We start from the raw sequence: 15949 nt of genomic DNA on the forward strand, positions 1-15949 counted from the left end.
AATTATTTAGACCCCTAGTAATCCTGAGCTGATGAATCTTTAGCAGACTTGTCTCTACCTTTTAAGAGCTCACATATCGCAAAATTTTAAGTCTGCGGATAGCTAGATCAAATCATTACGGAGATGAATAGTAAGTAATGCACACACTACAATGATCAGGTATCTAGCTGGTTATAAAAATCAGACCAATGAAAAAGTTTGATTGAATTGACAATTAGACGAATTACCTGTCAGCCATCTACCGACCAACAGTTAGATCAAGTTTGCAATGTGCAATTACTCTTAGGTTTGACAAGCAGTGTACATTATAATATCTTCTCTTACAAATCCTGAAGCTTGTATCAGACCATTTCTAAGCCTACAAAAACACGTGTGTCGTCCAATGTGAGCACGGCGCAGAAATCCCGCACGTGGTTGTTATATCGCACCCAATTAATTTCATAGCTTCTTCAGATCCGAGTAGTTGAAGCATTTTAATTGTGTATATTATAGTATTCACTCTTGAATAGGTGTATTGGTTATAATAATCGAATTTAAATAGTTAGCAATTGCAACTCTAACTGAGGAATTGTTTAAAGTAAATTTGTATTCTAGCTTAATCACTGCTTATAGGTATTATGCCCCAAAAATTTTGGATTATATAGATACAATAATTGCCGAATTAAATTGCATTACTTTATTTGCTAATTGTAAAGCTGAAAATCGTAAAAACCTAAGTGCACTAACAATTTAAGAAAAATATATTAAAATATTCTTTTACTCTAACGTACCTACAACATTAAGTAATAAAAATATGCGATTTTCACAATTGAGATAACATGAAATGAAAACTCGTAGCTCTGAAATTAAAGTGCCATAGTTTTCCGGTAGGAACAGTACTATCTGTCAACAATCAGACAGGATGACGTCTACTAGTACACAGGTACAGGCTTTATGAGCTAAATGAGCTCAGTGCAGACACGCGAACCGAATCAACATGAGATTACACTCGTACGTACATGTCATGTATAGCTGCATGCACATAGCGACTGTGCATACATTTCTGAGTGGAGTATGAATATTTTTTGTATTTATTTATTCCCGATCCCTAAAAATAACTAAGTTTTGCTTACTGATAGGGCTTTATGTAATGCCCCCGTGCAAAAGGCGTGAAAAAATTATTATTCTTGCAAAACTAACAAATAGTTTGTTTTTGTTTATAACAAGCCGGTACAATTAAATTGTAACAACGTGTTAACAATATAAATGATAAGGCCGATAGGACCTTTATTATTTTGGTTATTTAAGAAAGGGGCCAAAATTACGCCGAATTTAAGTTTTTTGTTATGCGCTCCAAACTAAAACAAGTTTAAGTGACTGTTATTAAATCGATAAAAAGTATCAATATTAAACAATAAGCAAGAAATAATACCTACAGTTTCTGAAATTATGGATACCTGCCTGGGCTCCAATTTATATACAATTAGAACAATAATAAGTTCACAAAAAAAATATCCCCGCTGGTTGTTTTTTTTATGAAACTATTCTTGTTTAGATACCTTTTTGGTACAGTTCTTCTAACTTTTTCTAACAGTTCTTCAGTTCTTTCTTTCTGTCTCAGAAGTCGAAGTGACGTTTCAAACTAACTTTCATTTACACTGCTACTTGTAACAATTACAAAAAATCAAAGAAATTGCATAAAATGAAGACTCTTGAAAAACAAAAATGAATACAGAAACAGGTCACAATTATTTTGGAAGCACTTATCTAATAATAGGTAACTAGAACTGTTCCGAAAATGTCACTATGCAAGATGCATTTAACTGGAGGAGGCCTACAGACTATTTAAGAACCTGTCATCAGAGTAATGACGTAAAAGCGGAAAGCTATTTGTCTAACTAAACACAAGAGTTTTAGGCTTAGTTACAGCCTTTTTATCGTCCCATTGCTGGGCACAGGCCACCTCTCACATGGAGAAGGATTAAGGCGACGAATTGGTCAACAATAATTCCATAACCGGCATGCGCATCTAAGGCGCCAAAAGGGGTCGGAGCGTCTGAGCGGGGCGAGGATAACAATACGCGCGCTAGCTTATAACTAAAAGTCGTAAGCGACAAAATGGTTTTGTAATTTTATTATTTTGAAATGATAATTTGATAAAAATTCCTTCTACAATTTTAAAGAGTATGTATATACTCAACTACTAAAAAAGTTAAGAGGCTTAAATCGGTCCCGTTTGCCCATAATATGTAAATCTCTTTTTAAAAAGAGGTATGTTTGATATATTTTTCTCTGTTATAAAAGTTACCTAATCATGTTTTGACGTCTAACAAAATAAGGTTTATATCATGAACTTTCAGGTAACCAAGTTGTATTTTGATCAGTTTTGTATTTACTGAGAAAAATTGAGATCCTTGGCGCCAAAAATTCCAATTCGTCCTCTTAAGTGTTACTATAAAAAGTTTTATGTATGCTGCATTTAATTTTCTACATATGTTTCGATGTTCATCTAACAAAAACGTTAACACTCAGTTGCACCATTTAACTATAATGATAACCACACCATAACCAGCCGTATTCTTGCCACCCATTGGTCAAATCAGCGATTTGACAACTGAAAATAGTTCGGTTATCGTTGAAGTTAGACGGTGAGTTACCGTGAATTATTCAACTAAGCATTCTTTATTATTCAACCGCTTTAATCTGGGCCTTACTACTTATTAGTTCCTTTTTTTGTACACATAATTATAAACTTAAACTATCTAACATTTTGTACAATTTAGATTCATCTGTAACCGACTTTATCAAGTCATTGAAAAAAAAATGGCATTAGATAAATTTTAATATAAATATTTCAATGAATGTCGTGACCTGCGGGTTATGAATCAATCAATCAATCGTCAATCAATGTGTATATCAAGCAAACTCCTGAAAGAACTATTGTATCGAGTAAATATTGATTTTCGACCGTAATAGTTGATTTTTTGGCTACCGACGCTGAGTCAAACACATCAGCTTTAAATAACAGTGAAGTTTAAGCAATTCTTAAATTAAACACCATTCCGATAACTAACACAACATATTCTACACTATAGACTTCCTATTTTGACAGCTCCACTTCTGTAAGAACCGTTCCCAATATTCAATCTTTCAGTTGATTTGCTAATTAGAGACAGGCATTTGACAATACTTCTATGAGACTCATGTCAAAATTCTACCTCTTGTAGGCAACTTCCAAGACCCGAAATATATTGAAATCTACGTTAAAATCTCTCAATGCTCTCTCCGTATTCTCTATATTAATACCAAGTCGAATGAAAACGACAAGGTTTAAGTAATCCGAAGTAATAATTAAGAACAGTTTTATATTGTTGCTTAGCAACCAGCAACAGCTGATAAGAGCAAAATTAAATATCACCTGCATAGTTTAGAAATATGCACGAGTACCTATATTGAATGTAGCTACTCAATTAGCAGCAATTGTTTTAATGTTTAAGTATACAGGTACTAGAGGTCTAAATATAAAGAGGTTTGATTTGTTGGCTAATGTCTGGAAGACAGCGTGAGATGCGCGGGAGTCAGCTGGCGGGAACGGGCGCGCGCGCCGGCAGCGGATGCACAACCGGCGCTACCGCGGCAGTTCACGATTAGTGGGGGGAAGCTGACGCACTGAGATGCACCGGCGATGCACTGCCGGACACATGAGCAATCGCTACCAAAAAATTACATTAGATGCTGGAACATGCCACAGCACTAATGATCTATGAGTTGCGATTCGCCGGCTGCCGGTCACCGTAAACAACAACACTGAATTGCCGGCACGTGCTACATTCAGCGCTGTGTTATTTTATACGCGCATACTGACTACTGAACGCTGAACAGACTAGCGTGTGCCACAGCACAGCGCACATGTGTGCGCGCGTCAGTAAGTGTGAGCACGATCGCGGCTATCAATATCACCTGCAGCATCAGTTGTGTGCGCTGGTCGCAGTGCAGCATGACCACTCTTATCACCCAAAACAAAACACGCACATAACAGTAACTCTTAAAGATTCAACAGTGACGTAGGCTTTGAACTAGTACCTGTCTGGATAGCGCCGAACAGATGAGAATAGCGTGAGGTTCCCGAGTGCGGCGCGGGCGGCTGAGGCGCCAGGAAGCACAGCTCGCTGTTCTGCGGCAAGCACCAGCCCGCGGAGCCCGCACCATTGGAATCAGTCCCCATGTCGATATATCCGTGTTTGTCTAAACGTTGGGAGGGCCAGCATCGCGCGCTGTCCCTGTCCGCTCTAACACACTCAATCGTTGCTGCAATCGCGGAACCGTAAACACAACTCTCGATGGAACTGTGGGCACGACCGTTCCCGAAGCTGTTCGCGGCAGGATTGATGAAGGAGGCGACGCTAGCGCGGCGCGCACGCTCAGCGCCACGTGCGCGCCGCACGCTCGACGGCACGTGCTGCACCCGCTCGGCAGCCGCCCCGCGCGCCCCGCCCCCCGCGCCGCCGCCGGGGGTGGAGTCACCCCGGCGCTGGCCGGCGCCACCCGCCGCACGCCCTGACGCCGCTCCACAGGTACTCGGCGACAGCGCGCCCGTGTGCCGCACCGAAACTAATGCATTTTCTACACCTCAGATTTAGTTTCCGCATCATATTTTCACATCGACGACCACACTTTTTGAAATAAGAATAAAACCCGTAGGTATAAATACAGTTTCTATTAACTATAACGAATAGTTGAATCAAATGTTAAGATACCGAGGAAACGTTCATGAATGACGCATAAAAATAACGAGTGAGTGCTCACGTGAGAGTTATTGTTTCCGATATACATAAAACACTTGTTGGTATTTTATCAAATCACAAATGTTATTGTCACAACTAAAATGATGACTATTTTCAATTTTCGAATATAGCTAAGCTACAGCCTGAAGACATGCTCTGATACATAGAGCATATTAGTTTATAGAGTACACGATGTCCTCTACCTGTCGGCTCAAGGCTTGCCGGAGCACGTGTATTGCCTACACAGCCTTAGAAAACAAGCTAGCCAACTGTTTACCTCATCAAATTTAGTCTCACTTTGAAACAAACAGACAGTTTTGGAAATCAATTACGTCTGTAATTAAATAATTGTTGGAAATATGCGGTAATTCGAGAGCTAGTGCAGTGACAAGTGCAATTATTGTGCTAAGTGGCGTTTGATGTAAACGAGTGCATGTCAGTAGGAGAACGCATGCAATCTAATAAGTGCTTATACGGCATTATCATGGCACCACCGCCAATTCAAATTTTAAAATTCACTCTAGGCTATTTTGAATTGCCAGCCGTTTTCCCGCAGTTTCGCTCACGTACCGTGGAAACCGCTCTTACCGGGATAAAAGCCGCCCATACCGGGAGCGGGCCTGCGTTACTCGGGAGTGTAGCTTTCCTACAGTGATTACAAATCGGTTCAAAAGTTTCGGAGCCTTTAGGGCCAAAACAAATCCGCTTTATTATATTAGTATATGTACATTAAAGTAAACAGCGTGATGTGTTTCGATACACATTGCTTTGCGTCTCGAAAGTATCGCAAGAAACAACTGACCCAACTTAACGATATTATAGCTGAACTTATTCCGAACTTTCGAACAATTTGAATTGGTCACCTAGAATGGAAAATTCGTCAAAAGGATCTCCTATTACTCTACATTAGCTACCAGCTTTAAAAATATGTAAAAGCAAAAATCTCATAATGTCGAAATCATATCGAAGTAAAACTATAATAACTTGTTTAGTATGATACAACAGATATAGTTATTTTTTATTTAAATGGTAATAACTAATCAATATCAGTTTATCTACTGCTAATACTAATTTTAAGATGCAATTAACACTTAACGTATCTCGGGATGCAGAACATAAGGCACTCGTTGGTATAGAATATCGTTAGGCTGGTGTTTATTCGATGTACGTAAGTCCAATTTTAAGCTTCCATTCATAGAACTTCTGTTTTTGATCGCCTGTCTATGTATTTTTGTTTCACCGTTACATAAATAATAATTATTTTCGACTTCGAATCTTATTTCTTTCTAAATATTGACAAGTACATAGTTACCTAGGCCTAAATGTTTCCTATAAGGTGCTAAGTAGCAACGTGTTGAAGCTGTTTGGTGAAACACGCGAAGTTTCGTACAGCGTCGCCGGCCGTCGGTAGAGAGGGGCGAGCGCCCCGTCACGTGGCCGACACCCACGCAACGCCACGCATTCATCCCTAATCCGTCATGTGCACAACGGACAGTACATTATTTTAGGACACACTATTGATGAATATTCCATCAACCGAACACCAAAAATACGGAAAATATTCCACCTAGCTTAAAGTTAGTCGTCTAAAATAACTTGAAGCCATTGTACTTGAATACATTGTACAAAGTAACCAACAAGAAACAATTTGTATGGGACGAAACAATAGCGTTAAGTTCTGAATTCGGACACGTTTTCAGGTGTCGCGTGATTTGCGCATACGTACCACAAAATTTGTCTACGCTGGTGACGTAGCCCGTAGCAGGGTGGTGCTACGCCGTTGCTACGTCAGGCGTAGCGCACCACGGGACTCACTGTTGTACTACAGTGCAAATGGATTACGATGACAATGACTGACTGTTGCATATGATCATTCATTCAGTAGGTGTCTATGGCTATGGTATGGTATAGTTTTGTATAATAATAGAAAGCTCTGATGATTTGAGAACCTCCCTTTTGGGAACTCGGTTCAAAATAGTTTTGATAGGTGCCTATCCATGAAATTGGGTCACCAACATTGCCAAAGTCTGAGCACAAATTCGGGCCTGCCAAACTTAGACAATAGGAGTTCCTATTTGCAACAACTTTTACTCTAACTAGGAACCAGTAAAGCTTATTAGGGTTGCTATCTTTAGCGTTGATGTTGCTAAAATATTGTTCTAATTTCGATTTAGAATTTAATGTGTTTGACTGAACTGCTGGATCTATCAACTGATTTATTTACGTCTACGGGCATATAATGAGCTTCGCTGGGTAAATTCGTACCCTAGGAACACTTTGCTAAAGTTTTGCAACTTCTCCTAATACAAGATATAAATACTTTTTTACCCTTTGCAACCCCAATTCCCTGTAATTTTGAAGAAGAAGTCTTCAAGTTGCTTTATTTCTGTAACTGTTGGCTGCTTGTACTTTTTTATTTTTACAATTTGACAATGAACCTTCTTGAAAAGAAGCTACAGAAATGCAGGTTTCGAAAGTAAGCTATTTGGAGACTGGGCGAAATGTTCACTTTATTTATTTCGCAATTTATTTTGGGTTTAGGCGTTTAATTTTAACATAGAAAGTTTGTATCCATGGTGAAATATAAAAATAGTTTTCTTTGTCTTTTATGTTAATTTGTCTTTTTTACAGCCTAAATTCGATACAAAGGTAACAAAAACATTTCAACATTATTTATTTATATATTATATTTAATGTAACTTCTACAATAGATACATTGATTCACACACGAGACCTGGTGCACACCTGGTGTTCGTGTAAAAGGTTTCAGCGGATTTTATAGATTTTAGAATCCATTTTACTGTGCGGCTGTACCTTTCAATGCATAACAAACGAATAATTAAAAAATAATTGAATTCGCAAACAATTTAGTACGAGAGAGAACAGTGTAGGTAGGATTTTAGTATCGATATCCCAGGCAAATCTAAGTTTCATGTATTGACAATTATCTCTTGCTCTAGCATAATTGCACATAATACCTCTACAGGTAACCGAGCCTTCTCAGTCTAGGTTTGTTTTAAGTTCTAAATTCTGCACATCTAGAACAGCAATTTAGCAGCGTACAAAATCGAAGCATGGAATTCACCCGTGCGCCTAAAGAAGACGGATCACAATCCATACAAAATTGCCCCACGTCCTATAACAATGTGACGTATCTCAAAAAAAACATAAAAATGTTTAAAAAAATATGGCATACTCTCCAATTCATTTTTTTTACACCTTCATACGAAAAAAATGCTTTAAAAATTGTTCAGGCGCTATTATGAAAACATCGTTCATAGGACTATTTATGGACTATTTTATTAAATTATTTTTTTGTTTGATAGGGTATACCTCACAGGTGGTCCCATATTCATCTGGTCCGGATCTGATGATGGAAACCCTGAGAAATCCAAGGCAACTTTTAAAAGTTGTAGGCATGCGCAGGATAAAAACTTGACTATAAGGTGTATGTCTTATAACAATATGCAACAGTAAAGGTTTGGAGCTGACCTGATGATGGAGACGAAAGAAGGTCGAGGGAACTCGACAACTGAATATGTAAACTACCTCGTGTTTGGGCTCATATTATTTGTATTGAATAGACCTTTGCAACAGTGAAGGTTTGGAGCTGACCCGACGATGGAGACCAGAGAAGGTCGAGGGAAATCGACAGCAAAATATTTAAACTACCTCAGAAGTCGGTGTCTAATGGATGTACCTAAGTTTATTTCCCCAACGACTTCTAGGCCGATGCTCCTAAGACTAGTTTTTTTTTTGCTTTTCAGTGTTTTTGGAAGTTTTTTTATCGTAAAAAGTTTTTTTTTTATTTTTGGCTTTTCAGTGACAAGCACAGTTGTCACTATCCGCATAAGTGGAAAGTTCTTATCAATACGAATAATATAAGCCCAAACACGAGGCAGTTCACATATTCAGTTGTCCAGTTCCCTCGCCCTTCTCTGGTCTCCATCATCAAGTCAGCTTCAAACCTTCACTGTTGCATATTGTTATAAGACATACACCTTATAGTCAAGTTTTTATCCTGCGCATGCCTACAACTTTCAAAAGTTGCCCTGGATTTCTCAGGGTTTCCATCATCAGATCCTGACCTGATGATTATGGGACCATCTGTGAGGTATACCCTATCAAAACAAAAAATAATGTAATAAAATAGTCCATAAATAGTCCTATGAACGATGTTTTCATAACAGCGCCTGAACAATTTTTAAAGCATTTTTTTCGTATGAAGGTGTAAAAAAAATGAATTGGAGAGTATGCCATATTTTTTTTAACATTTTTATATTTTTTTTGAGATACGTCACATTGTTATAGGACGTGGGGCAATTTTGATCCGTCTTCTTTAGAAAATATAATTGCCTCTATCTTAATTGGCAACATGAAATTCCAATAAGAAGTCTAGGTATTCGATTTTCAAGCTTTTTGTCAAAATTTTATGTAAATATTGTATTTACCCGTAATTGGCATATGTTACGCAAAAGAACTTAAAATTTAATGTATTGTGTATGTGTGTGTATATGCTGTGGGTGAACCTTATAATAAATAATTCATAAATAAAAAAAATCGAGTTTTTAGTAGGTATAAGTAGTAGTAATAAGTAGGTAACAACATTTGCAAAATGGTTGGCAACTCAATCATGCCACTTTGACATTTGTGCTTATAACAGCCGATTATAAGCGGATCGCCATTTTTGGCACTTCTAAAACCAAACAAAAGCAAAAAGTTTTAATTCCTTTTTTCCTATTTTATATCCCCCTTATTTGTTTATTACAATAACAAAAGTTTGTGTTACAAAATTGATTACGCTTGTTGTTACGCTACCTGTTTCCTAATATCTAAAAATAATGGATTTAACCCATCATTATTTTGGATTGTATAACGTAAAACAATTGCTACCAAAAGTACAATATTATTTTATAGTATAAAACTATTTATTTGTATTTATTTTGTGCGCTAGAACCTAGAACGCTTTTAAGCTTGCAATGTTCATTTCGACGGGAGCAGCATTGTACGTCTGGTTCCGACGTAGAACATAATATTATATTCTATGTTTAGAATCGGAAGGCAGTCTCATTTCGGAAACATTTCCGAGACACTGCCATTTTTGTTACAATGCATTCAACATACGTATTGTTATGTTATTTTGTAAGTTCAGCTATGTGAGAACATCTTTCTTGCTGACTGGCCACAAACAGCGATGGACAGAGAAAGGTGGAAGGCTATGGGGGAGGCCTTTGCCCAGCAGTGGGACAGCTTAGGCTAAATAAAAAAACTATGTTAGATTATCTTATAAGTATTGATAGTTCGATCTTTTTAGTTACAATTTACACAATTATATTGAAGTTATTTACAATTCATTTATCAGGTTGAGTTAGTTAAGTTGAAAGTTGTGCGTAGTCGTTCATTTTGTGTTGTGTTTTGTTTTTGTGTAATTCGCTTTGAGTAACTTCGCAAATATGTAACACTAGTAGTTAGTAAAAGGCAAGGTGAAGGTTAGAATTAATTTATATTAATAATAAAACCATAGACCGGTTTCAGCAAGCTCAAACATTTAAAACAGTTTGACATTTCACAGTTTCCACATTACTACTTTTACTTGTAATATATAACTAGAGTTAGTAATAACCTTGACAGTGGAGTAATTTACTGAAAAATTGTACAATGTCGAAATATTAAAGTCTACGTCAAAATTTTTCCTCCGGAAACGCGGAAACCTTAATTCAGCACATTTCAGTGTCCACGTGACTGAATGTTGAGCTGTTGCTACGTTGTATGCAACATTTTAAGGTTTACTGTGTGAAGCGACTCATTTGAGAATTAAGTTAGGGCGTAGACTAGATAAACAATTAAGTGCAGCCCGGATTACGTCACTACTCGTCACTCTCCAGCCTGAGGCCTAGTGGCACAAATGCCTTCTTAAAACATCTAGCTTACGCTCAAGTTCACTGACCACATCGGCTTCTGTTTTATTAACAATACTGCTTACTTTGAAATTAAACATAGTAAACAGTTGTAATTAAGAAAACTGAAGTTTATGGCATCGGTGCACTTGGGCCTAAGCGTCACCGCTAAGGTTGAGTACACAGTGTCCAGACAACGTTGAGGGCAGTTGTAACATCAGGCCTTAGCGCAGTATAAAAGTCTTTAAAAAAAAGTTGTACTAACCGTATTTTTTGTTGAAACTAGCCCCGTGGCTCAGGAAATCTGAAAACAGAAAATTCATTGTATTAGAGCCATGTTATGATTGATTTCTCATGATACATAAAAATATCGATATTCTACTTCTACTACAGAAAGCAAAATCTGGCAAGGATGAATGGAACTGATACTGTCATCCAGACACATCTTTTTTTTTTATCAACAGTCTAGCATCATAAATTCATATGATTTAGTACAAAAGCACGCGTCGTGAATTGAGTTTTATTGCGAGATTCAACCAAAATTGTTTGCGCAGCAGCACATGCTAGCATACAAGTATGACAGAGAGCGTCTAGATACGAAGTTTTTCAGATACCGAAGATTTGCCAACTCCTACAAGAGCGGCATAACAAAAATAAACATAGCTTAGTCTACACAAGTTTGCATAATGCCAATAATGCATATAAGCATAAACACACGCTCATGCAATCATCTCGCGGCAAAGATCAACGTTGCTGACATTGACCTATGTTGTGGCAGGTCAGGAACCGTAGTACCTAGCTTTGTGTAGAACCTACATTTTGTTAGCACGTATCTTCTACTTATATTTGACATGATGAAATGACCGTGAAGTAAAAATAAATAATTTAAAAATACACTTAAAGGAAAATAAATTAAAATTAAATATACCCCATTCACGACGTCATTAACACCATAAAAAGAAAAGTTATAATTTCGCAAATATCAAAACGGGCAAGAAATTTTGCAATAAAATTAAGTAAGTGAAAAGAGAGGGTGAAAATATTAAAAGTTTCACGTAATTCAGCAGTGACGTCACTATGATTTCGTATTTGATGACGTGTTTTCTGTAAAAAGCGGGAACAATTTCGAAAGTCACGTTAAAACGGAAATACAACTTACAGCGGTACTCTTAGTTAAACGATTTTACGAACAATAAAAATGGTTAAGGAGGTTCAATGAAATTGTTTATTTTGCAATTAAGGTATCACACCACTTTTACACGTCAAATAATTTTGAGGACTCTGAATTTTCCAAATGACTAACCAGATCAGATAAAAGAAGAAATGCCGAAACAAACAAAGGCTCTGTGGAAGTCTAGACTAGCATAAGCTGTAAAGTTATAAATAATATTCAATGACTTTAATGTGAATTTAACTACTAATTTGTAATGGCCTTTTCAGGAAAGTACTATTGCAACCTTTAGGTTGCCTGTTTAGACAGCATGCATTGCGACTTTACTGAAGAGGTCAGATAAGCAGTCGCTTCAAGAAAAACACTGGTACTCAGCAGTATCTGGTTAGACTGGAAGCATATCCCAACATAGAAGAGCTAGGCTCATCATCTGATATTAAACTTTATTCAACTTATTATAAAACGTGGACTTTAAAGGAACCGTCTTTAGCACTACGTTTAAACCGTCGTACATAACAAAGTTAATGGCTTAAAGCTAACACTAAAGTCGGTATTTTTTAAGTCCACGTTTTATAGAAAGGTGGATTAGGTACAGGCAAATTCAATTTTAATAAAAAATCAGTTGAATCGGCTATAGTTGACTTCATATGCAGTTATAGGAGATAGAGTTCAGCACTCACACTACATACGCGAGTCACGGGGCTTCACAACTACACACGCGTTTTCTCTATTGTTTTCTCAATGGTATCGTGAATTTGTCCATAATGAATACTGGTACAATGGTACAAATGGAAGCGTACCGCCATCTATGTTATTTGAATCAAATCTACTGAAAAATTGTTGGTACATATTTTATTTTAAGGTAATAATTAACTAGGAAGAAAAACTTTTTCAGGATTAAAAAAAAATTACCTACCTTATAAAATGAAAATCGTCTTTCAGTGAATCTTTTAAACCCAAAGAACGGTAAACTAAGCCACTATCTTGTGTTTAAAGTATAATGTGCTATAGTCCTTTCACGGAAGTGAAAACGGGAACCTTCAAAATCTAAGCGACTCGTTTTTATTGGCAGGAGAAAGATGGAGCTTTTCAGAGCGAACAGCGACATCTCTATTTTGTATTCGAACCTTTTTAAGTAAATTATTTGACTAAGGTATGAAGACAGTGTCAGTAATAATTCAGTATAAGTAACTTTTAATATAAGAACATTCAGGTAAGTAGGTACCCACTCATGTAGCAGACAGGACCGATTCCTAAGGAATGATAACATTTCAATCGTACTTCATTTCCTTTCATCAATCGTATCCTCATGTCTTATCACAGGTAAGACTCGGCTATGTAAACAATATACCTATAGGCAATTACTATTTAATAAGTAAATAAGTATGTTTAATGCAGGTGAGACCACTTGACTAGGCGCATTGAGAGCGAAGTAATATTATGGACACATGACGACATAGCTGTAATTACTTAAAGGAACGTCGTAGTTCTCAATACATAGAAGGCAATTAAAACAAATGATTGGCATTGGTTAATGAGTTACTTTTGTCTTCCAGTGCACGAATGCTTGACAAATTCAAACGACATCTATCGTTGAATAAATGCAACCAAAGTTTCTACCTCATGCTAGTTACCATTCATAATACACCATTAAGGTTATTGAAAGAACCTCGAAATTGAAATCGAATGACGCGGAGAGCTGTCTATAATCTCAGACGTCATCATAAAATTACAATTGAAAAATGTATGTGATTTTCAATTACTGTTTCGCGATAACAAAAAATGTTAAACAATTTAACTGCTGTATACCAAAGTATACAAATGCTGCTGTATACGCTGTATACAAATATAACTTCTAACAGCGACATCTATGAAGCGTGTTCACAATTTTTGGAGTAGAGTTGAGACTACGTAAAACTGTGGCACGTTGCTGTCCCCACTGATGGCGCTAGCGAGCCGAAGGCTAAATAAGGAAATACAATCCACCATAACTACTCACCGTTTCGATGCATAATCACTTAAAATTAAATAGTTCACACTCCCTCGTTTTAATATATGTCACAAATACATGAAATTACTTAAGTTTCTCAAGTTTTCCAAAAGAAGTAATTTTAGGACAAAAGTTCCGACCGGTCACATGTGCGCACTGTGACCAAAGTGTACTTTGTTGCGATTGGTTCGCGGCATGTTGTCGGTAACTGCAGCGCGTTTCACCATTGGCGGGCGACGCACGCGTCGGTAAAACAGAGACGCGCTCAGCACGTGACGGCCACCGCTGAAGGCCACAGCTGCGAGTGGCGCGGCTGTGTGTAGATGTCGCCACTGCGCCCCTTGTTTACAACTCTCGCTATTACACGTAATGTGACATAATTTCACACAACGTAACATCGTTGGTGGACACGAGCACGCGGTGCTATGCGATAATAACAAAGTGAGTAACCGCTTGCCAGACAGAATGGAACTTGTCTGCCATGTGAACTACCAATATTCCCGTAGTGGGTCATTAGCGGGTACACCTCTAAAGTCTTAGAAACTGTGTGGTAAAGCGGAACAAAATACGAATCGGCCTTGAGCGTGCCGCGATACGTATAATGGATGGGTCGGCAAATTAAGCGACAACACGCGGGGAATTCGATACATGAAACAGCGAAAATTGTTTTGGTGCATTACATCAATGCTGGACACTTAATTAAAATTTCTGCGGAATATTTAGTTGACCTTTTCGGACTATGTTTGGTCGTTTGGTCAGGGTCTTGTTTAACTCCAGGGGATTTAATCTATTTTTATTGGTAGAATATCTGTCACAATGCCTGTTTTCAGCCTTTCTGACCTAGCTGGAAGGTAGTCCAAAGATAGGTCTATTATGTACGGGGTAATGGGGCGCTTACGACCATTCAGGGTTTGAGGCATAAACTTACGACAGCTCGACAGATGTGTAGCTAAAACTTGCTGTTCTTCCTATTATAATCTAGAATCATTATCATTGGAACCTTCGGTAGGCGAGTCCGACTCGCATTTTTTGTGCTTTTTGGTTTGCGCAACCTTTGGACACAAGAAATGCTTGTCTAATCCGTGCTAGTTATGTAATTATTATACCTACTTAATGTTCAACTTACTACCTGCCTTTATTAAATATTCTGTAATCTGAGTCTAATGGGTTATTTCTAGGCCTAACATAACTTGCTACTTTAAACTGTCAAGGTAATGCCAATTTGCCTACATAACGAGGAAAATTAATATAGAGGTGATAAACTTCAATTGGATCCATAAACTAAGTAATATTAGTTAACCTACCTCAAGGATAACAGGAATGCTTATTACTTAATAGCTGTTTCCCGCGAGTGGTCTATGTTCTTTTATTTACCTGTCTACGGCCAGTTTCTTCATCAAAAGTTAAAGTTAAAGTTATGGCTAAAGTAATGTCTAAAGTAAAAGTAACGGTCAAATTCAATTTTTCTATTAGTTTTGCTGTCACTTTAGCCTTGAAGAAACGAATTTGACCGTTACTTTTACTTTAGACATTACTTTAACTTTAACTTTTGATGAAGAAACTGGCCGTAAATCGTAATATTGTAATATTTTCATTTATAACTATATATTTTAATCCACAGTTTCACTTGTAAACGAAAGGTGTTTTAAATAAAAAACTAAAGGATCTTGACTTTAATTCGCGAGAGGTAATTTTGTGGTTAGTTACTATAATATCAAAAAGTAATTATTCAGTTAAACTTAAATAGTTAACTTTTCTGCGTACGAATCTACGAGTATAAAAACCACTGTGCGGAACATAGTTTTTGTTGTACCTAGTTCAGCCAAAAATTAAGACGTGAATAAATAAATAATATTAGCATAGGTGCAAGTGTCGACTACGCATAAAACAGGTGCCCAAAGAAATCTTTGAATTATTTATGAATGTTAAAAATAGTATTACTAAACTATTCAAATAAAATTAGGTACCTATTCGATTGCTATTTAGTAATTTGTGTGATAAGTATAAAAAACGATAAGATAACCTATAAAAATATGCTGGTTGCATATTCGGCGTCATCGGTGTGAAGTCAAGGTCAAATTTACTACACTACTGTATTTGATTGCATTGCAAACGAAGGCGCGGCCAT

At 37.1% G+C, this 15949-nt stretch overlaps 1 protein-coding gene across 9 annotated transcripts in view; it reads right to left on the reverse strand.

The window, feature by feature from the left end:
- Positions 1-15949, reverse strand: part of LOC124644788 (hepatic leukemia factor) — a 118370-nt gene that overhangs the window by 25872 nt on the left and 76549 nt on the right. For 4 of the 9 annotated variants that reach the window (XM_047184333.1, XM_047184340.1, XM_047184338.1 and 1 more), the window contains exon 2: positions 10926-10964. In XM_047184333.1, coding sequence (XP_047040289.1) covers positions 10926-10964 — 39 coding nt within the window. Of the gene's footprint in view, positions 1-4062; positions 4358-10925; positions 10965-13830; positions 13993-15949 lie in introns of those variants that run through there. The other 5 variants (XM_047184343.1, XM_047184342.1, XM_047184339.1 and 2 more) reach the window with 3 other exon arrangements.

Source organism: Helicoverpa zea, chromosome 31, assembly GCF_022581195.2.
Source record: "Helicoverpa zea isolate HzStark_Cry1AcR chromosome 31, ilHelZeax1.1, whole genome shotgun sequence".
In the NCBI taxonomy this organism is placed as follows: domain Eukaryota; kingdom Metazoa; phylum Arthropoda; class Insecta; order Lepidoptera; family Noctuidae; genus Helicoverpa; species Helicoverpa zea.